Raw genomic sequence first — 21,676 nt, forward strand, 5'->3', positions numbered from 1 at the left:
AAGAGAGAAAAGCCAATCAGCTGATCATTGATCAGTTTCATGATTAAAGTAGCAACAGGAGAGAGAGAATGAGAGAAGAGGCAGCTGTGCAGCGTAAAGACAGAATAACTCCACCTTTGTGTCTTTTTCCATTCTAGCTGAAGTCCGGGACAAACTGCGTCCCTTCTCAGCTCAACACGAAATGCGTAATAATTTCTCTGAATGCGGGACAGTTGGCAACTCTACTAACTAACCTTATAAATAAAATAAAGTTCACTATCAGTAACATCATAGCACCCACCCAGCTGTATAGAAACTCCGTCATGCTAGCTAGTTATTGTAACTGACTGTAAAAAGTCAGCACAATGAAAATAAACTCCACCTAAACTTGGTTTATATCTGACCCAGATGGACTGTAGTCATAACTTCTTACCTGAAGTTCAGTTCACACTCAGACCAGTGGCCGCCTCGGGTTTCTCCTCCTCCTGCCTCCCCTCTCCCTCGTCCACCTGCCAGCCTCCACCACTTGTTAATTTTACTGAATCTGTGGAAGCTACGCCATAGCCACCACCAAACAACTGAGTTATTTTTACACACCGGCCAGCAACTGGCCAATCCACCACCTTTCATTTATACCGTTACAAAAAAAAAATCATCGGCCCACCGAGCAAATGCCTGGTATGCCTGATGGCCAGTCCAGCTATGGTCGTGCCATCAGTTAACCCTTCACGTGACACAGTTGGCACGCGTGCCTAGGGTTGCCGACCCCTGCTTTAGAGTAATTTCATGGAGATGTTGTTAAAAAAAAAAGAAAAAGAAAACTTTTGATGCTCCCAAATGCACATTAACATAAGTCCAGTATATCAAATGATACTCATATACAACCCTCATTCCATACATGTGCTATGTAAAATTTAAATAAAAAGAGAATGCAATGAACCCATATTTCATTCACAATAGAACATAGAAAACATATTGAATGTTGAAACTTAGAAATTTGCCATTTTATGAACAAAATAAGTCATTTTGAATTTGGTGGCAGCAGCACGTTCAAAAAAGTTGGGTAACAGCTGTGTTTACCACTGTGTAGTATCCTTGTTTCTCTTCTTCTTTGACTTCGTTGTATTTTTGGTTTCATGATGTATCAACTGTTTTCAGTTGATGAAAGGTTTGGAGTGCTGTTCAGCACATGGTCAAAGGAGCTTGCAAAGAAAAGCGTCTGGACTTCTTTAAGTTACTTGAAGACGTTTCACCTCTCATCCGAGAAGCTTCTTCAGTTCTAAGGTCAAATGGTGGGGAGTCCCTGATTTAAACCTAGTGGGAGTGTCCCCCCGCAGAGGGACAAAAGGACCCCCTGATGATCCTCTAATCGCCTGAGCCAAGGTGTGAAACTGGGTGTGGGTCCCAATCAGCCAGGGTTTCGGGTGAGCTCATTGTGAAACCTGGCCCCACCTTATCATGCGAATTCCTGAGGTCAGATGGCCCAGGGTGTGAGTGGGCGTTAAGGCGTCTGGGGAGGTAACTCAAAACTGGATTATAGATGGCAGACACCGCCTCTGTTCAAAGATGGTCGCTCACAGTGGACATAGATGGCTTCTTTCACTCCTCTTTCAAACCATCTGTCCTCTCTGTCCAAAATTTGAACATTGACATCCTCAAAAGGGGATGCCAATGTTCACATGTTTGACCTTAGAACTGAAGAAGCTTCTCGGATGAGAGGTGAAATGTCTTCAAGCAACTTAAAGAAGTCCAGACTCTTTTCTTTGCAAGCTCCTTTGACTACAATGACCTGGATGACTGAGAACCTTCACAGACATACTGTTCAGCACATGTACTTTTCTGCTATGAAACTGTTGTAACAGAGGTGGTATGTGGTTTAGCATTGTCTTGCTAAAATATGTGCAACCTTTCCTGAAAGACACATTTTCTGGATTGGAGCATATGTTGATCTTAAACCTGTATTTACACTTTCAAATTTCAGAAATGGTTTGTAGACAGATTTGTTTGCAGATTGATGAACCTCTGCCCAGCTTTACTTCTGTCAAACTGCCTCTCTAAGGTGCTCTTGTTATTCCCAATCATGTAACTAACATGTAGTCAACTAACCAAATTAGTTGCAAAATGTTCCCCTAGCTGTTTCTTTTTAGCACCACTGACTTTTTGAGCCCTTTGTTGCCATCGTTTTCTAATATTTTTCATGAAAAAGTAGAATATCTCAGTTTAAACATTTGTTATGTGTTCTGTTGTGAATAAAATATGTGTTTATGAGATTTGCAAGTTTTTTCAGTGTATTTAAAGAATTCAAACCATTTTTGAGAACATCGTATCGTAATTTGTGATCTTCACTCTTTGCTGTTAAAAATAAATCCTAGCAGATGGACAGTTTCCTATAAGCCTTTGCATTTGTCTTAATTTGGAAAGTGATATTTGAATGAAAATCAGTTTCATTGGCATTGCCCGTACACCTGTTTCAAAATGGCACGTCAGAAAAAGCAAACATCATAATTTGCATAGAAGAAGACTGAGCATTGTCTCTCAGGTGACTCTACTTTTATACCCTGATATGTTTGCTTCTGTTTTTGTCTTTGTCTGCTCCAGTATGGTGGCCTAGGCTTCTCCCAGTTCTCCTGTTCTTCGTCACCTTTGTCATGTTCTACTGTTCGTATGCCTTGATTCAGAGGTAATCTCACACAAAGACACACTCTAACACAAACATGTCTGTCTTTCTTTCTTTCTTTCTTTCTTTCTTTCTTTCTTTCTTTCTTTCTTAATTTCTCTGGTATTGAGTCACAGAATCACAGTAATACCCATTTCGCAGGATTTCTGGCCAGCGCTGAGTCACTAAAATCTGAGAAGACAGCCTATTCACAAAGTGGTCTGAGCTGCTAGTCAACCAAAGCCTCACACATAGCAATTTTTGCACTTTTTGAGCATTTTGGACTAAATTACTGGCACTTTCCATTTTCACTGATTCAGCAGTAGTTTTCATGCCATCTGTGGCAACTGTCTTTCAGCTATGGAGGCACCAGCAAGTCTCCCAGCAGTAGCAAGTCGCTGTGTGGTGGCTGGCTAACCCAGAAGAAATGGGAGAGCCTTAACTTTAAGTGAGTAATGGCATGTCTGTGTGTTCTTTTTTCTTTTTTTCTTTTTTTTGGGGAAACTGACTTATTAAAGGAGTGGTGTATAGCAGTGTTTTTATTTGAACATAAAGTGCCGAGTTCCTTGAAACTGGACTGCTCTGTACCAGTCATGACAGAAAAGAAAAGCATATTTTACAGAGAAGAAGAGTTATGTTTAAAAGAAGAGTTTCCATCTAAATAATGGTTACAGTAAGTTTCAGTCATTCCAGTGGAATGTCTTGATAAAAAGCCAGAGAGGGGGAGTTAATGTGAAAAACTAATTTTGGCTAACAATGTCTTCATGACATATACATATTTTTTTTATAACTTGATAATGTCTAGCCCGTTTTGTTAACTAATCCCTGTTTCACATTCTCTAACATGCTCACAGTTATCTATCTTTTAGTCTCTTTATCAGTTTATCGACCTGTATATTTACTCACCTTTATTCTTGGCTCTGCTCTATTAGTAAAAGGGAATGTGTGGTTTGGCCAAACCTCATCCAAGGTCACTGTTTATTTATTTAGCCCAGTCGACCTTCCACCGCCTGCCCTTTAACATTTGCAACAGTTAAGATGTGTAGCTGAAAAAGAGTTCAGTTCAGAGTTACCAGTCCGTTGTTCTTGGATTTTTAACATGAGTCAGTCACAGGGAAGCCTGCGAGGCAGTTACAATGACATTTCTCTAATTAGACTCCCTGCCCGGAGATTTATCCTGATCTCCTACAGAGGGCTAGCTGGCACACAAGAGTAATAAATGCCTGAGAGACTTACTGTCAAAGACAGTAGGTTATAAACAGCTGGAGTGAGTGAGCACAGAAGAGCAACTGTTTCACATATTACAACCTGCCACATTTGTCTCACTCCACAGGTTCTGTGAGCATTATTGTTTTCTTTCCCCTCTCCATGGCGAGGGAATGTCAGCGGAGAATTTTAATGAAGGAAATTGCTATTGAATGGCATCATATAAATAGGTGATTTTCTTATAACGAGGTTGGCTTACCTGCTTAATGGGTACCAGAACATTTGGTAACGCTAGTGCATCAGTTAAGATTACAAAGCAGTTTTTTTTCTTTTTTATGTGCTAGCTTGAACACTGTACTGCTTGGCAGAACAGATGGTATTGTCTATTGTGTGGGTTGATTATTTTAGACAAAAAACTTGAAGCAGTTTTCTTTGCTCTCCCGGCCACAAAGCCTCTGGCAGCATAACTCATCTGTACACTGAAACTGTGTGGTATCATCTTATAAACCCTGCTTTGACATTTCTCATGCAGCATTAGCAGACGGACGCAGCTCTTTATGAAAATGGAGGATTTCTTTTGGCGGCAGCATCTGTCAGATCTGGCATTACCTTATGGCATTAAGGGCAGTGGTATGTTGACCTTGCATTTTAAATTAATCCCCACTCTTCCCACTCACTTTTAGCAAATTTGTCTCATTTTGACTGGGACCAGGACTGGGGATTAAATAGATGACATCTTAAACTGTTAATACAGCTGAAACCCAGGACTGTAGCTTTTTCACCAATTCAAGCTCTGTGTTCGGCGTGAACTTTTGAACTTCTCCATTTCTCACTTTTCATCCCAGAGCTGCTGCTACTGAAAGTGCTTGCTGTAACTACAAATTATCACGTGCCAGCCAACATTGAAAAGTAAGTTTGAGCACACTTTAGCAAACTTGGCCAACAGTAGTAAAGCGAATTAGTTTAATATTGCAATCATGGATAACGATTTGCTTTTTTAGACCATCTTACAATTTATTTATTTACAAGAATATTAATCTGCACTTTTCTAATTATTCTAAATATTCTTAACTATTTAAAAATTTTTCAGTATCCTGCTCTGTTTACCAATTCAAGCCATCATGCTCAAAATAGAGTAGGCCAAGATCGGTGCCAACAAATACACACTATGCAGTCCTGTGAAAAACACCCTATGATTCAACAGCTTGTGGCGCCGCCTTTAGCAGCAATAACTTGAAATCTGTCACATCGTTGTGGAGGAATTTTGGTCCATTTTTCTTTACAACATGGAGGTTTGCAGGCACTGGTTTTTGCCAAATGTAGCACTCTGCATTATGGCCAAACATCTCCACGTTGTTCTCGTCTGCCCATAGGATTGTTCCAGAGCTCCTGTGGTTGTTTAAATGCAGCTTTGCAAACCTAAGCTGTGCTGCCACGTTCTTTTTAGAAAGACGAGGCCTTCTCTTGGCAAACGTTCCAAACAAGCCACACTTGTTCCATCTTTTTTTAATTGTGCTGTCATGAACTTTAACGTTTAACATGCTAACTGTGGCCTTGTACTTGATTTTTAACATGGTTGCAAAGAGTTCTGTGAAAACGCTCTCTGTAACTGTTCCCTATAACTGTTCCCTATGTCCTCGCGTGCTGTTCCAGTAGTGATGATAGGTTTTTGCCTCCAGAGAGCCATTTTGTTTGTAACTGAACAAAACATGTTCATTTTAAGACCGATGAGAAACCTTGATAAAGAAAAATTTGCCACATTTAATTCATAATGTGAACCTGTGTTGTTTTTCTCCACAGCCTTGAGTGCAGAACTTGTGTAGTCATAGGTAATGGCTTTGCCATTAAAAACAGCTCCCTGGGAAGCATCATCAATAAATACGATGTGGTCATTCGGTAAGCAATAATCATACTCCACACAACAGTGAAATCATTTTTCCTGATTATGGTATTAAAATGAAATGATATGCTCTACTGTGCAATAATAGTGGGGTTAAAGTGTGTTTGAAAGTGTCTGCCATATATTTAAATCCAATTATTTAGATGGATGCTTGGATTTAAAATGTTCAAAGTTGCAAACAATGAAGTCAGTATATGGCTTAAATGTCTTTAAGCCAGAAGCTCAGACTTCAGACTGCTCTAAATAGTTGATTGCTGACAGTCTTCAGCCCCTCAGCCTGAAAGGCTTGGGGTAATGTCATCACCTCGCCTGGTGGACAGCCAGGTTGGGTGGATACCCAAGTTTGCGAGCGCAATAACTCGTGAATTAAGGGATGTAGGACTTTCAAATATGGGTGCATGTACAAGCAGGTTGAGGGATAGAGCTGTTGGCGATATCATTAGTGAGGTCATCTACACTTTTTGTTGTAGGGATTGAAACCCAACCAACCTGCTGTTCTGCCCTTCTGTTTATCAAGCACAGCCAATCAGAAAAAATCATGTCCAAGGTTGATTTAAAAGGAGAGCAGTTAAACTTCCATGTTTCAAGGCAGTTAGGACTCATTGCTATTGCATTTTAAAAAAGAGAATGTGTTGATTTCTTTTACCCTCAGCCTCTCTAAATAGGGTTTAATTCACTTAGCTGTAGACTGTATAAGCATGTGACTCTGACACAGAGCCGTCCTCTCAGGCTAAGTTTGGGTCAAATCAGGTTCTTTAAAAGCAGAAAAGAAAGCATTGAGTTTACTCAGGGACAAAGGCATCTAGCAGATCTGACTCTACAGCCTTGGAATGAACGACCGCATTCTGAGTTTTTTTAAGCCTCTTTCAAACAGCCAGAATTAGGCCTGGCAGCAATGCACCCCCCCCCCCCCCCCCCCAACCCCCCTCTTTCCCTCCCCCCACGTCTCTCGCTCTCTTCTAATTATTTTCCAGCCAAGTCAGGTTATTGACACTCAGAATTCAATGCATGCCTGAGATTTTGACGTCATCTGGCTTTTTTCCTGCCATGGAAACACTGCTTGACTTCTTAAAAGCCTGTTGAGAATTAAGTTCTCAAAGTGCTTGCTAATAATTTAATGTTCTCAGTCTGTGCTATTGAATTTGTCAACTATAGAGTTATATTGTATTTTTTTGTTAAGTGATGAAACACAGATGTTTTTTTATTTCACAGAGTGAACAAGGTTTCGAATTTCAGGCTGTGTACAGCGTAGAGTGAGTTAGTCATCCTGTTCTGAGGCAACTTTTTAACTTTTATTAATTTTTCCCCCCCAGCTCTTAATCGTGTGATAGATAATATCTGTCAGTAGACGACATATCTGGGTGCAACTTTACACATACACCAAAATTAATGCTGCTGCAACTTCTTAGTATTCATAAGACTGATTGCGGTGTGACATGTTGGTAAATCGTGTTTTATTTGCCATCACAGAAGTGCGTTTTCTCCACTTTTATTTTTACAGTGATTGCATCTCTGCTGAGTAAACCTTGACCAGAAAAAGAGTGTTGCAAGTTGTCCTTGTTGCACATTAATGTGTCAGAAACTAAAGAGATGGTCATGGACTATCTGTGCAATAAAGGATGTCGCTGTTGAGTTTGTGCATCAGCATAAAGTTCTGTAAAAAAAACATATGCATACTTGAGTTCATTGCACCACCCCTCCCCTGCAGCTCAGCCAGGGACCACAACTCTGCCACATGTACTTATTCAGGTTGTCCGTGTATAGTTTATTGATCTGCAACATGTAAGTGTGAAAAATCTGCAAAAACACAAGAAATCAAGAATTGTCAACTTCGGGCTGAAGGACCCATGAGCTTATGTGATTTACAAGAATTGTTACTCCTCTTAGAGTATTATCAGATTTCAGTGAACATTGCATGCAAAGATCACCTAATGGATCTTTACCTAAACTATGCTCAAGGCCGAGGTCATGTTACCTCCAGTGTCTTTAAGCATGCGATCAGACCTTAAATCATTTATGTAAAAACTGAATCGGTTGAAGCCCCAGGTCTTGTATGGAAGCCCCAGGTCTTGTAGCTTGGCCACCAGTCCTTCCACACAAACTGGTGGCCAAGCTACAAGACCTGGGGCTTCCAGACAGCACCTGCATGTGGATCAACAGCTTCCTCTCGGGCCGTAGACAGAGAGTCAGAGTTGGCCATCACACATCCTCAGCCCTGAGTCTCAGCACTGGCTCACCCCAGGGCTGTGTGCTCAGTCCACTGCTCTACTCTCTCTACACACACGACTGCACTCCTCGCCACCACAGCAACATCTTTGTGAAATTTGCAGATGACACCACAGTGGTGGGGCTCATTTCCAAGGGAGACGAGTCTACGTACAGAGACGAGGTGGAGCAGCTGACGTCATGGTGTAAGGCCAATAACCTCCTCCTCAACACTTCAAAAACCAAAGAACTCATAATAGATTTCAGAAGGAAAAAAGCAGAGATCCAACCACTATTCATAAATGGGGACTGTGTAGAAAGGGTGGCAAGCTTCCGCTTCCTGGGAGTCAATATAGAGGAGAACCTTTCCTGGAGTGTGAACACCTCCGAGCTGCTGAAAAAGGCCCAACAGAGACTGTACTTCCTGAGAATTCTCAGGAGGAATAACATCACACAGAGACTGCTGGTGTCCTTCTACAGAGCCACCATTGAGAGTGTTCTAACTTACTGCATATGCATCTGGTACACTAGCTGCACAGGGGCTCAGAGGAAAGCACTCCAAGGGATCATTAACACCGCCCAAAAGATCACTGGCTGCCCTCTCCCCACACTGGAAGTTCTACACAACGCCCACTGTTTTAAAAAGGCCCAAAACATCATAAAAGACACCTCACATCCTGGCCACTCCCTGTTCGAACTGTTGCCCTCAGGCAGACGGTACAGGGCAATCAGAGCAAGGACTAATAGACTCAAACACAGCTGTTATCCAACTGCAATAACACATCTGAATACTACAAAAAAAATGTCCATCACGCCACTCTTGTGTTAATCTATGCACGGTCTGAAGCATGTGTGTGGGAATGTATGTGAATGTTTTACTGTTATATCTTATTAGTATTTTAAGTATTCTATCTATTTTATTTATTGAATTTTATTGTTTTATTTATATTTTGATATTGCTAGGGATGATGCAATGATCGGGGACCATTCTTAATTTCGTTGTTCTCATGACAATGACAATAAAGTTTTCTGATCTGATCTGATGAAGCTCTGAGAGGCTAGCTGCAGGTGGGGAGTGCAGTATTTCACGATCCACTGAATAATGGTTATTCAATGCTCATTTACATCAACTTTTTTCTAATTGCAAAAATTGAAATCCTGACTAAAACAGCTCTGAAAATCCTTTTTTAAATTTCTTTACATATTTTATTCCTGCCTCAGGTTGAATGATGCCCCGGTAAGAGGCTATGAGGAAGACGTGGGGAACAAGACCACCATGAGGTTCTTCTACCCTGAGTCAGCCTTCTACAACCCTGGACTGGACAATGAGCCTGACACCCTTATGGTCCTGGTGCCTTTCAAACAGCAAGATCTACGGTGGCTCAAAGAGATCCTCTACAATGAGAAGAGGGTACTGGATGTGTGTGAGAATGCACTCTCCCACATGCAAACACAGACTCTCTTACGCACACACAGTCATCTCCCTTTCTTTCGTTCTTTCCTCTCTCTGCCTCAACTGAACACATTCTCTTTACTTTTCAAGCTTGTCTGTCTTGCATATCAGGAACAACTACTTAAGAGGTTCCACTTGAGCAGTGCCAGCACTCTCCAGAGTTAAATGTTGTTTCCATTGCAGGCATCGTTCACTCCGTATCCCACGGCACCTCCGGCCTCCTGCTGCTAATAGTTGCAGGGTCATTACCCGCTAATTTGCACATCGATTTAGTGTCCTCCAAACATGGAGATTTACATGCGTCTCTCCTTGCATGCATCCATTCTGCCAAATAAAGGGCAATTCGTGGCCGTTTTCACTCTCAGTCTGTAAACACCCTGTCTGTTTTTTTGTCTTTGCCAGGTCAGGAAAGGCTTTTGGAAGCCCCCTCCTCAAATTTGGTTGGGTGATGCCAGTAAAGTTAGAGTGCTGGACCCACACTTCTTGCATCAGACTGCAGTCAAGCTGCTAAAGATCAATTTTCACCCCAAGAGCAAACAGGTGAGTGATCACTTTCACTTAAGTGTTTTTTGTTTGGTTTTTTTGCAGTCGTGACTATGCGTGATCTCAATTTGTGGTAGTAGAAGTTTCAGTGCAGATCGAAACCAAACTGTCTTTATTCCTTATTCAAATCAGTCCCATTTCTTACTTAATCATAAGTTTTTGCTCTGTAATTGTGGTGGGGATGTTGCAATACCAAGAATTTCTGGCATCCTCTGCAGCAGACTTTTCTTCCTCTTCTGTGCTCTTTTTCCTATGTTTCTGTTCTTCTTTTCTGGCCTTTCACTGCTTCCCACATGAATGTTAACAAGGGTGGACGGAGCCTCTGCTGATTAGGCACTGCTCCTCAGAATGATCCGTCATGACCTTTGTGGTAAACAGTTTATTGTAAGAGGCGTTTCTGCTGAAATCTAGTTGGTGATTACTGTGAATTTGGTGACAATTAGCTTCTGCTTGGCGTCCTGGTATCTCACTGTAAGATAACTGTCTCATGTCTTTAACGATAAATCGGTGGTTCCCTGGGAAATAATTGGCTTATTTCATTTTTTGGGGATAAGAAAAGCCAAAATATTGTTTTCTTATTGTATGTCTTTAAAGGTAAAAGGCAGTTCCCAGTGTGCTTATCTGTGATGCGGATTATTGCTTTTGTACTGTGGCCTTCACTAACTTTTAACTCGATTTTAATGTTTAGTTGGTTTTCACTGAGCATATCCTTTGACATTTTAAAGTAGAAGGCAAATGAAACGCAAGATGGCTGAATCAAAACACGAAAAGTAAAAGTGAAAGCATTGCTCTAAACCCATAAACTCGAGGAAAAACAGCAGTTGCGCAATGAAGATCCAGAGTGCATGACATTTCTTTTTTTTCCCCTGCTGATCAGATTTTGAAACACCACGAGATCCCTCTTGGACTGAAACTGGTGTATTACAGCATTTTTTATTGGCCCATAGCATCTCATCTTCCAAGTGTGGCTTTCTGTGTGTTTGGTGGGGATCGTCGTCGATGTGGATCTTCAGCCAAGTTTTGTTTTGGTTCTGCTTGTTCCCACTGAGACCTTTTTGTCAAAGACTTGACAATGGGTGTAACCATTTCAGATTGCGGTATAAACACAGTTGGTTCACTGCAAGACGAGAGTGAGGAGCGGGAAGGCAGAGATCCTGCAGGCAATCAGCGGGCTCACTCGACAGGAGCTCTGTACCATCTGTGCAGCTTGTACGGGAATGGCTGGGGGGCAGCAGTAGGAGAGGTGGGATGAAGTGGTGGGAGAACTGGGGCCTGCAGGCAGTAAAGTTTTCAAGTAACACCTGAATTATGTTTATTCGGGGCTGTAAGCATGACATTTTTTACACATTACTGAACACGATGGAAATGTGCATCTGGCACGCCCTCACGCTGTGTTGTTGTTGGATACATTTTGTCTCATTTTGGAACCCCTGTGCTTTGGCATCATCAGTTTCCCTCAGGTTACCGATTATGCTCTGTGCAGCGGCAAAAACTCTGTTTCAGATTCTTGACAAGGCTACTCAAACAAATTGTTATCTCTGTTGCTATAACCAACTGCACATTTGTTTAGACACACATTTTGCAAAAAATTAACCCTGAGGGTACAAAAGCTCAACGACTCACGCAAATGAACACTTACTGTCATCTACATGCCGGTGTGTTGTGTGTAGGCTTTCTTTTAAACATCTCCTGAAAAAGGCAGAAGTAGAGTTATCAGCACACATTGAGGAGCTGTGCTGATCATTCACTGAGTACCAGATGCCAGCCTGACCTGTTGCTAAACTATAAAAAAAAACACACTTGAGCCCTACTGTACCTCTGAATAAACTTTTAAAATAGCACTTCCCCTGAGGTTTCACACTTCAACGTGGGTTTCAAAAACCTCCACTGAGACAACGTCCACACCAGCCCAGATAAATTTGAAAACGGCGTTTTCATCTGAAACTGAAAGCAACAGCTAGTTTCACAGGCTGTGCTGCCAGATCTGTTATTCAAATATAGATGTGTGGCATCACTGAAATATCAGAATCTTAGCTAAAGCTCACAAAACCCTTTCCATGACCACCAAACACAGCTAAAACAACAAATCTGACAGCATGTACACGGACAATGTCTCTGTTGAAAGCACAGATCTCACCGAGTCCAAAAGTGCAAGTTTCATCACAACCCAACCAAAAATTCACTAAGCCAGCAGCAAAAGGAGACCAAAATTTCGCTTCAAGTGTGACAAACATTAGCATCAGTTCTGTCTTACCTGTGCTGTATTGTTACCAAAAAAATCCACTTTGATGCAATCACATTTCCTGCACAGCTCCATTTCGCAGTGTGTTTCAACAGCAGTTTCCTGTCATAAATTCCTACTTTCTGCCTTATTTGATTCTTTACGCGCGGACGCATTACGCACCAGTCCATAATTTTTTAGAGTATGTTTATTGATTTGTTTTGCGAAATTGACCTCCAGCAAGAAAGCCAAATTTCTGCTTTTCAATGCTGAAGAAATATCAGCTCTCACAGATGGTGCCAAATTTTTTTAATTTGCAAAAGGCTTAGCCATGTCTCTAATCAAACCTCTGTAACTTTGCTCTGTTTCACTTCAGCAGCATTGATCTTTCCACGGGTAATGTCCATCTGTTGACTCATGGTTTTCTTCAGTTTTTGATCTACTGCAGCACAGGTTCATGCTGTAAAAGACACACAAAAAATTAGGCCAAGAAAAAAATCTGTGTTCCATCCTCAGTTACTTTGACACAATGACGTCTGTTGTGATACTTACACCTGTGATGTGATTAAGGCTCACTTATATGTTAACTTTATTTTGATATCAGGATCTTTTACACAGAGTTTTTTCCAAAACAAGAGGTTGCAGATGCTGTGTTGACATTTCACTAAATAAGTTTAAATACTTTTTCATTGTTAACATTTGATGAGGAACAGTGGGGTGTTAACTTTTTCTGACTCCTGAAGGGAGGCACGCCAGAAAAAAAGTTTGAGATCTATTGGTTTTGACATTCAGTAAGCCCCGTAACTAGAAGTGTCATGGTCCTGGGCCATGTGGGCCCAGTATTCTTAGTTCCTTGTATTTTTGTATTTCGTTCCTTATTTAGGCCATGTTTTCTGAGTTGCCCTGTTGTGTTGTTCCCTAAGTGTTTTCCCTTCATGGCTTTTACCCCCTGTGTGCCCCTCTGTGTATCTGTGAGCCCTCGTCTCTCCTTATGTTTTATTCCATGTTTCCCCTGCCCATTATGTCTAAGTTCTCCCCGTGCTCTCTCTCCCCCCTGTGTGCCCTCTATGTATTTATGAGCCCTTGTCTCCCTTTGTGGTTGTTTCATGTTTCCCCAGCCCGTTATGTCTGTGTTTTCCCCGTGCTCTCTCTCCTCCTGTCTGAACCTCTGTGCCTGTACATGTCATGTTCAGTTCACCCCGCCCTGTCTCGTTATGATTATCAGTGTCACCTGTGTTCCCCGTGTGTGCCCACTTTCCTCGTTTACCCTCTGTGTATTTCTGTCTGAGTCTCCCTCTGTTCGGCGTCGCGTTCTCCCTCATGTTGTGTGTAATTCTCCCCGTGGTTCGGTTCCTTGTACAGCTCATGCTTTAGTTTTCCAAGTTTTAGGTTATTTTGTATTACTTCTCGTGGCCAGCAATAAAGCTGTGTTTTTTGAGTTTATCCCCGTGTCTGTGAGTCTGCATCTTGGGTCCTTCTCCTGCCTGCCACACAGCAAACCATGACAGAAGAACGCGACCCCGAACTGGACCCAGCAGCTCACAACCCCTCCGCGGACCTCCAGGACGACTTGGTCTACACGGTGGAATACCACTGTGAGGAATGGGCGACGCTACCTCGAGGCGAATACCGGGAGACCGTAGCCGTCCGTCTTCAGCGGATGGTGTCCGGGCTCCCGTGGCTATTCGGCGCGCTGCGCCCCCACATCCGGGACTTTCTTGTGACCGCCGTGGGCATCCGTCCGGGGCAGCTGTCCCAGAAAGAACCAGAAACGGTCAGGATCGGAAACGGCGTTCCCGCCGCTGTCGCGCACCGCCACGGCCCGTTCTGCCCTCCACTGAGCAACACGAGGTGGCTGTGGGGGGCGCGGATTCCGACCTCGAGGAGCGGCAGCGCGCCGTATGCGCGCAACTGGAGGAAGAGCTACGAGAGGAGCCATGGCTCGCTCCCCCCTACGATGAGGTTTTCCGCGGGACACAGCTAGCCCTTGGGGGCCCCCGGAGTTGCCTGGGACTCCCGCCTGCCACTCCGCTTACTACCGCCTCCTCAGCCGCTGCGACGCCTCAGGAGCCTCCATCTCCCACGTCTATGGGGCCCACGGTCAAGAAAAAACGGCGTTCGCGTCGCCATCACATCGCCCGACGCTCGGAGGTGAGTGAAACTGTCCAGTCACTCCAAGTTACCTCTGAGCAGAAGGCATGTGAGGTGGCTACAGACTTAGCCGGTGATATGGCTAGCAATGAGCTGTTCACCAAGCCGCAGGCTAGAGACAGTTCTTCTCAGTCATTCACGACTAATTCACTCACTCCTGCAGGGACCTTAGAATCCACACATAGACTGAGAGAGACTTCCACTGCTTCTCATGTTGATAGTGGGAGGGAGGTGTTTCCTTTTGTGTCCCTTTCCATGTCTGAGGTTCCATCCAAGTCTGAGCTATCTGTTTCTGAGCCTGACCTCAAGAACTGTGTTTTCTCACCTCCGGGGCCCTCTGAAGCCACAGTAAGCAAGGATATTGCAGAGTTGGCAAATCATGGATTAAAGTGTAACATGACTAGTGATCCTGTTTTCCCTGCTACTCTTGTGTTTAATGAACTGAAAACGGTGAACGCCGATCATGAACTCACTCTAACCTGTCAAGATGAAAACATAAATGCTGATCATGGTAACCTGGACTGTGTAACGTCACAATATGAATTCTGTCTTCCTGAAGGTCATACACAGGGTGATTCTGAACTGTTTTGCTCCAGTACCTCCACTCAGGAGATGGAGGCTGAGATCAGGGTTAATGTGACACCATTTTCTCCTGCCTCTGTGAACTCATCACTAGATAGGATTTTGGCCTCGAACAATGGTGTAACCACTCACTCTCAGCCTGAAGTGTCACCCGCTTCAGTTAATGGTTTACGTACCGTTTTACCTGTATCTGTCTCTCCACTCAATATAGTCATCACTCTGAAGCCACAGATCACTGCGGGTGCGGGTTCCAACAAACACATCCATCCAACACACCACAGTCATGCTACCACGGTGCCATTGGTTAGGTCCATACCTGTGTGTTTACTGTTTTTCCAGGAGTTAGCTCCTGATGATCTAAGCCTTGTTTTTGTGGATCGAGTGGCAATTCTTGTTTTCCGTATGGTTGAACCAGCTCCTCTGAGTCGCACACTACCACCGGTTGAGTCCAACCAGCTTATGTTGACCTCTCCTAGGACTACACAGACTGGGCTAGTAACCTCTGAGCCACTTTGGACTGATGCAGACTTTGGGAACCTAGTGATTGCTGGCTCAGAACTGGTGGTCCCTACCACTGTCCACTTCATGGTTTCTTGTGTTAAGATGTTAAGCCCTATAGACTGTTTTTTACCTGCTCTCTCTCTCTCTGGGTTTGTGCCTCAGCAGCCTGTGTATCCTCAGCTCCTAGTCCAGCCAGGGGCCTTCATAACAGTTTATCCTGCCTCTGCTGTTGGACTCCCAGGTGTGCCTATCCGGCACCCTGCGGCGACGCCACCGCTTCGCGTCATGTCAGCTGGAGGGCCCGAGGGGCCCGTTCAGCCACCCGTCTCCGTTGGAGGGTCCGAGGGGCCCGTTCAGCCTCCTGTCTCCGCTGGAGGGTCCGAGGGGCCCGTTCAGCCTCCTGTCTCCGCTGGAGGGTCCGAGGGGCCCGTTCGGCCTCCTGTCTCCGCTGGAGGGCCCGAGGAGCCCGTCCAGCAACCTTCCTCGTCAGCTGGGGGTTCAGGAGAACCGCACCAGCCTCATGCCACGTCTGCTGGGGGGCCCGAGCCGCCCGTCCAGCACCATGCCACATCAGCTGGAGGGCCCGAGGAGCCCATCCAGCCACCTTCCGCCTCTGCCTCGCCTGGTCCGGCTTCATCCAAGTCTTCATCCTCGTCTGGTCCAGCCTCCGTCTCTGCCACGCCTGGTCGAGCTCCAGCCTGTGCTTCGTCTGCTGCAGCTCCAGCCTCCGAGTCTTCGTCTGCTGCAGCTCCAGCCTCCGAGTCTTCGTCTGCTGCAGCTCCAGCCTCCGAGTCTTCGTCTGCTGCAGCTCCAGCCTCCGAGTCTTCGTCTGCTGCAGCTCCAGCCTCCGAGTCTTCGTCTGCTGCAGCTCCAGCCTCCGAGTCTTCGTCTGCTGCAGCTCCAGCCTCCGAGTCTTCGTCTGCTGCAGCTCCAGCCTCCGAGTCTTCGTCTGCTGCAGCTCCAGCCTCCGAGTCTTCGTCTGCTGCAGCTCCAGCCTCCGAGTCTTCGTCTGCTGCAGCTCCAGCCTCCGAGTCTTCGTCTGCTGCAGCTCCAGCCTCCGAGTCTTCGTCTGCTGCAGCTCCAGCCTCCGAGTCTTCGTCTGCTGCAGCTCCAGCCTCAGCCTGTGCTTCGCCTGGTCCAGCTTCATCCGCGTCGTTATCCTCGCCGGGTCCGGCCCCAGCCTCTGCAGCGACGCCTGGTCCGGCCCCCGCATCGCCACCGTCTGGTCCTGCCTCGTCTGGTCCTGTGCCCACCAGGCCACGGCCAGCACGCCTGAGACTGGAGAGCCGCCGCTGCCTTCCGCGCGGTCGGCCCCCTGAACTGCTCCGTCGTCTCCTTCGCCGCCGCCGCTGCCTTCGGCGCGGTCGGCCCCCTGAACTGCTCCGTCGTCTCCTTCGCCGCCGCCGCTGCCTCCCGCACGGCCGGCCTCCGGACCAGCTCTGTCACCTGTGCCACCCGCCTGGTCGGCCCCCCGACCGTGTGACCCGTGAACTCTTGTGCCTGTGGGCTCTGGGTCGGCCCCCTGAACTTTATTTGGACTATGGTCATGTGCTCCTGTGTTTTCTGTTGTTTGTTTTTGTTTCCCGTTCTGGTCCCTCCGTCCTGGTCCCCCGCCTCCCGCCCTGGGTGGGTTGTTTTCTGTTTTTGTTTTGTTTTTCGGGTTTGGGCTGTCGGGAGCCAGCCCTTTAGGGGGGGGTGATGTCATGGTCCTGGGCCATGTGGGCCCAGTATTCTTAGTTCCTTGTATTTTTGTATTTCGTTCCTTATTTAGGCCATGTTTTCTGAGTTGCCCTGTTGTGTTGTTCCCTAAGTGTTTTCCCTTCATGGCTTTTACCCCCTGTGTGCCCCTCTGTGTATCTGTGAGCCCTCGTCTCTCCTTATGTTTTATTCCATGTTTCCCCTGCCCATTATGTCTAAGTTCTCCCCGTGCTCTCTCTCCCCCCTGTGTGCCCTCTATGTATTTATGAGCCCTCGTCTCCCTTTGTGGTTGTTTCATGTTTCCCCAGCCCGTTATGTCTGTGTTTTCCCCGTGCTCTCTCTCCTCCTGTCTGAACCTCTGTGCCTGTACATGTCATGTTCAGTTCACCCCGCCCTGTCTCGTTATGATTATCAGTGTCACCTGTGTTCCCCGTGTGTGCCCACTTTCCTCGTTTACCCTCTGTGTATTTCTGTCTGAGTCTCCCTCTGTTCGGCGTCGCGTTCTCCCTCATGTTGTGTGTAATTCTCCCCGTGGTTCGGTTCCTTGTACAGCTCATGCTTTAGTTTTCCCAGTTTTAGGTTATTTTGTATTACTTCTCGTGGCCAGCAATAAAGCTGTGTTTTTTGAGTTTATCCCCGTGTCTGTGAGTCTGCATCTTGGGTCCTTCTCCTGCCTGCCACACAGCAAACCATGACAAGAAGAGAACATACTGGAAGTAGGCTAATATAAACACCGGTGCATTTACCGATGGAGCATTGCACAGGAAAAAAACACAAAACACAGATGATGATTTGGAAAGATGAAGAATAAAAGGTTTTTGTTAAAGTGGGTTTTAATTTGAAAAGTGAATGAGAGTTTCTTTTGTCTTCAGGTCATATGGAAATAATTCTTCTTCTTGCCTATGTGAGCACGCGTAATCATAATCAGTCATATAGGGAGTGGCAAACAGCACAGGGGAATTTCTGTGGACAGAAAGAGCCAGCCAGGAATAACACAACAAACATGTCTCCTCTCATTAAATCTCACATTACCTTGAGTTCTAGTTTTTCCTTAAAGAAGCAAAAATAAAATATCAGCCGGAAGGTTTTGCTTCCTGCATGTTCTTTTGTCATTGTTTTTAGGCAGAAGCCAATTAAGGAATGTGACATGCACAAAATGTGAAGGGAAATGTATATCACCGCTGTTTGTGGGCTGTTTTTCCCTCGGGATATACAGGAAAAATTGTAGTGTGGAATCGAATTGTAGGAATTAGTCTGTGTCCTCTTTACAGACGTAGTCCACCTGGATTTCATCACACCAGACCAGCTTTCAGCCAAATCTTGAGTTTTTTATGTCTCTGTAACTAACTTGCAGCCACACTAAAACCTTTGCAGGTTAGTGTGTGTGCACCTGTACATTAGTGATAAGGCCAGCATTTTCACTTGCAGGACTACGTATGTATCTGTCACAATGACTTTAGACAATAAACTCATCCTTTACCATGGCACACCCATTTTTACTCTGCTTACATGGTGCACCCATGCTTACTCTGCATATGTCCACTTTTTTTTAACAACATAATTGCTAACCATACCATTAAGTCATGGCAGAGGCTTTATATGTGTAGTAACCATCAATTTTTCACACACCTTTCCTTTCCTTCCTCTCGATTACTGTGAAAAAGACTAATTTACTGTAATCGAGGGGAAGGAAAGGAAAGGCAGAGGGCTTAAATGCTTTGAATCACTGTGTTTGAAAAAGCAGCTGTACTTTGCTTGAGAACAGCAGTCTCAGAGCTGCAAATGAATTTCAAAATAAAATGTCAAAATACTCAAGTTTTTCTGTTTTTAAGAGTTTAAGTTAATTGTTGTGCACAACGTTTAAATTCTGTTGGAACAGTAGGTGGTTGAAATAAAAAGCATAGAAACAAAACTGTGTTTGCATAAGCCATGTGGGTGAGGTTATGAGAGCGAATACTGCAGATAGAAATGCTTGTGCAAATGAACCGCATATAAAGCTGCAGTTTTCCTCTATCGCCATCTAGTGGTGAAATGAGGGGCTTCTTTTAGGGTTTCAGTTCCAAAGCCATCTGGAGATTGTTTTTACATCATAAGCTCTTTTGCACAACCAGCAAAGCTCAGCATGTACATTTTTAAGTAACTCTCCTTCTATAAAGTTAATTTGATTTATACAAACCTTTTTTTGTTTATTGTTTTTTTTTTTTATCTGTTTTTACTCAGGTGTGCAAGGTAAAAATCTTTCAGTTCTTTATTTGGGGGTATCTACTAATATTTGCTAATTTTAGAAATAATAAATCATGAAAACAAGAAGAAGTGCAGTGGGCTGTCATGATCTCTTGCTTGTTGCAGATCCCAGTGCATCCCACCACGGGTATACTTGCCATTTTTGTTGCTCTCAACTACTGTGACGTGGTCCACGTTGCTGGATTCGGATACCCTCGCTCAAAGAGCCAACAGCAGCAGCCGATCCATTACTATGGATATGCCACCATGAAGTCTATGAAGGTGCGCGGCCACCTGTAGTGATGTACTTTTTGTTTTAACACGCTCACTGGCAAAGCTTCATATTCCTTGAATACTAATGCTCCTCCACTCTGTTACAGAATTCTTACCACGACCTTAATCATGAAGCTGAAGCCTTAAAAAGACTGGAGGATTCGGGAGCCATTCTCTACCTGCATCCACATTTATGATACAGATCCATCTCCATTTTTCGTGGGGTCATCTGTCTCAGCTCTTAATGTGCCTTCTGTGGTTGGATATTTGATTTTTTCTGAACGTGACAATCCTGGCACCTTATGTGTGTTTTTTTCCTAAAGTGAAATAATAGAGCGATTTAACCGCTTTTCAAATGTTTTTCTTTGGCGATGTGGTTCAGCATTTTTTTCTAAAGAATCTTCAACTCTGTAGATAAAGAAATTAATTAATAAAATTCTGAAATAGAAAAAATGTTGGGCATCAATGCTAAGTGTAGCGACCCAGCTGTTTGTGACAAGATAGCTGCAGTAAACTGGTTTCATCAGTAGATGTCCAGTCTTGGTGCTTGTTGTTTTTCGGTTCTTGTGATGAACTGAGTTGATGGAATGAAAACATCTGACATGCGCAGTTTTCACTTGTCTGGACTTTTCACGTATATCGTTAAGATGTAAGCCTGATGCGAGTGGTTTATCGAGTTTAGAATGAAATTTGTTAATTCTTTTGAACTCAGATTCTTTATCTTTAAAGTATGGAACTGTGTTCAAGTTAATGTTTTTTTAAAAAAATCTAATGACAATTTTGCTCATTTGTTATACTTTGACTACGGTGATTGTTTCATTATTTATTTCATGGTTTTTTTTCAGATACAAATGGTACCACTGGATATTTTGTAATGTACAGAATAAAATACATTCGTAAATTAAAGGTGATCAAAACTGATCATAATTGATTTTACAGTTGCTTTGCCCTTTCTTAATGTTTTATTTTATTTGAATATTGCTGTTGTTACCACTAGATGGCAGTATGTCTCCATTGCATGCATAATATACAGTATATCCAGTCTACTGCACTGCACATGGTGCAATCATGCAGCAGCCCCCCCACCCCACGTGCCCCAAAGTGCCTGGAGTAATGGAAACACTAAACCTAGCACTAGTGCATGTGCTAGTGAACGTGTGCGGTATGAACGTCTGGGAAACCAAAAACCTAAAAACTTGGAAGGACTAAGATACAATTGCTGCAGGTGACATGCCAGCGATGATGGTCTGCTCTCTGCTCTCTGTAGACACCAAACCTTCTATTAATGTTAACGTGAATGGAGCCTGGCCCTTGGCGCTTGAGCTGTGCTCATTCACAGAGTGGTACATCCTCAGCAGTGACAGTGACTGCCTCATCTGCTTATGTCAGTTTAATGGCAGACATATGCTGCGTTTTCAATTACCCCAGCAAATGCTGTGATACAGCCACTGCTACAACTTTGACTAATAGTAAAAGCACACTCACACTGTAGTTTCTCCAGATGTGAATGTGGTCTGTGGAGCTAGAGCGATATCACACCTGAGTGTAGTGTTGTGCCTTCTGAGCAGCAATGCAGACATTCTCCTGAAGGTCACACTGGAAGCGGGATACCTTTAAGCTGCAAATATGATTTACTGCGCCTGCATAATAGCAGAACCCACCACATGACCATGAATGGATACTACAAACTCGGTATATTTGCTGTGTGGCTCACGTCCACATGTTTTGCCTGCATATCACCCGTAAGGAGGACAGTCCTTTTTTTCAATAGAGTAGAAACAAACGTCATACACCCCTTACACTCAAATTGACAGTTGCTAACTGACACATTTGCAAATGAATCTAAAAGCAAAAACACATTTACAGTATAATCAGATTTGACTCATCCATTGTTTTGTGGATGGCTTTAACTTGCAAGGTAAACAAACATCTACCACCGGCTCATTTCATATGTGCACTGTTGCCATAATTAAGAACATCCTGTCTCAGGATGATGCAGAAAAACTAGTCTGTGCATTTATGTATTTTATGCTAGACTGCTCTCATTCCTTACAATTGGGTTTTCCTAAAAGCTCACTGAAAAGC

The 21,676-nt window shown here is 44.2% G+C and overlaps 1 protein-coding gene across 4 annotated transcripts in view; it reads left to right on the top strand.

Moving 5' to 3' along the window:
* Positions 1-20,527, top strand: part of st3gal4 (ST3 beta-galactoside alpha-2,3-sialyltransferase 4) — a 39,183-nt gene extending 18,656 nt beyond the window's left edge. For 3 of the 4 annotated variants that reach the window (XM_082503706.1, XM_082503705.1, XM_082503707.1), the window contains 9 exons: positions 2,578-2,659; positions 2,994-3,083; positions 4,374-4,471; positions 4,687-4,750; positions 5,642-5,737; positions 9,168-9,366; positions 9,802-9,939; positions 19,445-19,600; positions 19,699-20,527. In XM_082503706.1, the coding sequence (XP_082359832.1) occupies positions 2,578-2,659; positions 2,994-3,083; positions 4,374-4,471; positions 4,687-4,750; positions 5,642-5,737; positions 9,168-9,366; positions 9,802-9,939; positions 19,445-19,600; positions 19,699-19,788 (1,013 nt within the window). In that variant the 3' untranslated portion in view covers positions 19,789-20,527. The remainder of the gene's footprint in view (positions 1-2,577; positions 2,660-2,993; positions 3,084-4,373; positions 4,472-4,686; positions 4,751-5,641; positions 5,738-9,167; positions 9,367-9,801; positions 9,940-19,444; positions 19,601-19,698) is intronic. The other variant, XM_082503708.1, reaches the window with a different exon arrangement.
* Positions 20,528-21,676: the final 1,149 nt, after the last annotated feature.

The sequence above is a fragment of the Aulonocara stuartgranti genome, assembly GCF_965226115.1.
Source record: "Aulonocara stuartgranti genome assembly, chromosome: 14".
In the NCBI taxonomy this organism is placed as follows: domain Eukaryota; kingdom Metazoa; phylum Chordata; class Actinopteri; order Cichliformes; family Cichlidae; genus Aulonocara; species Aulonocara stuartgranti.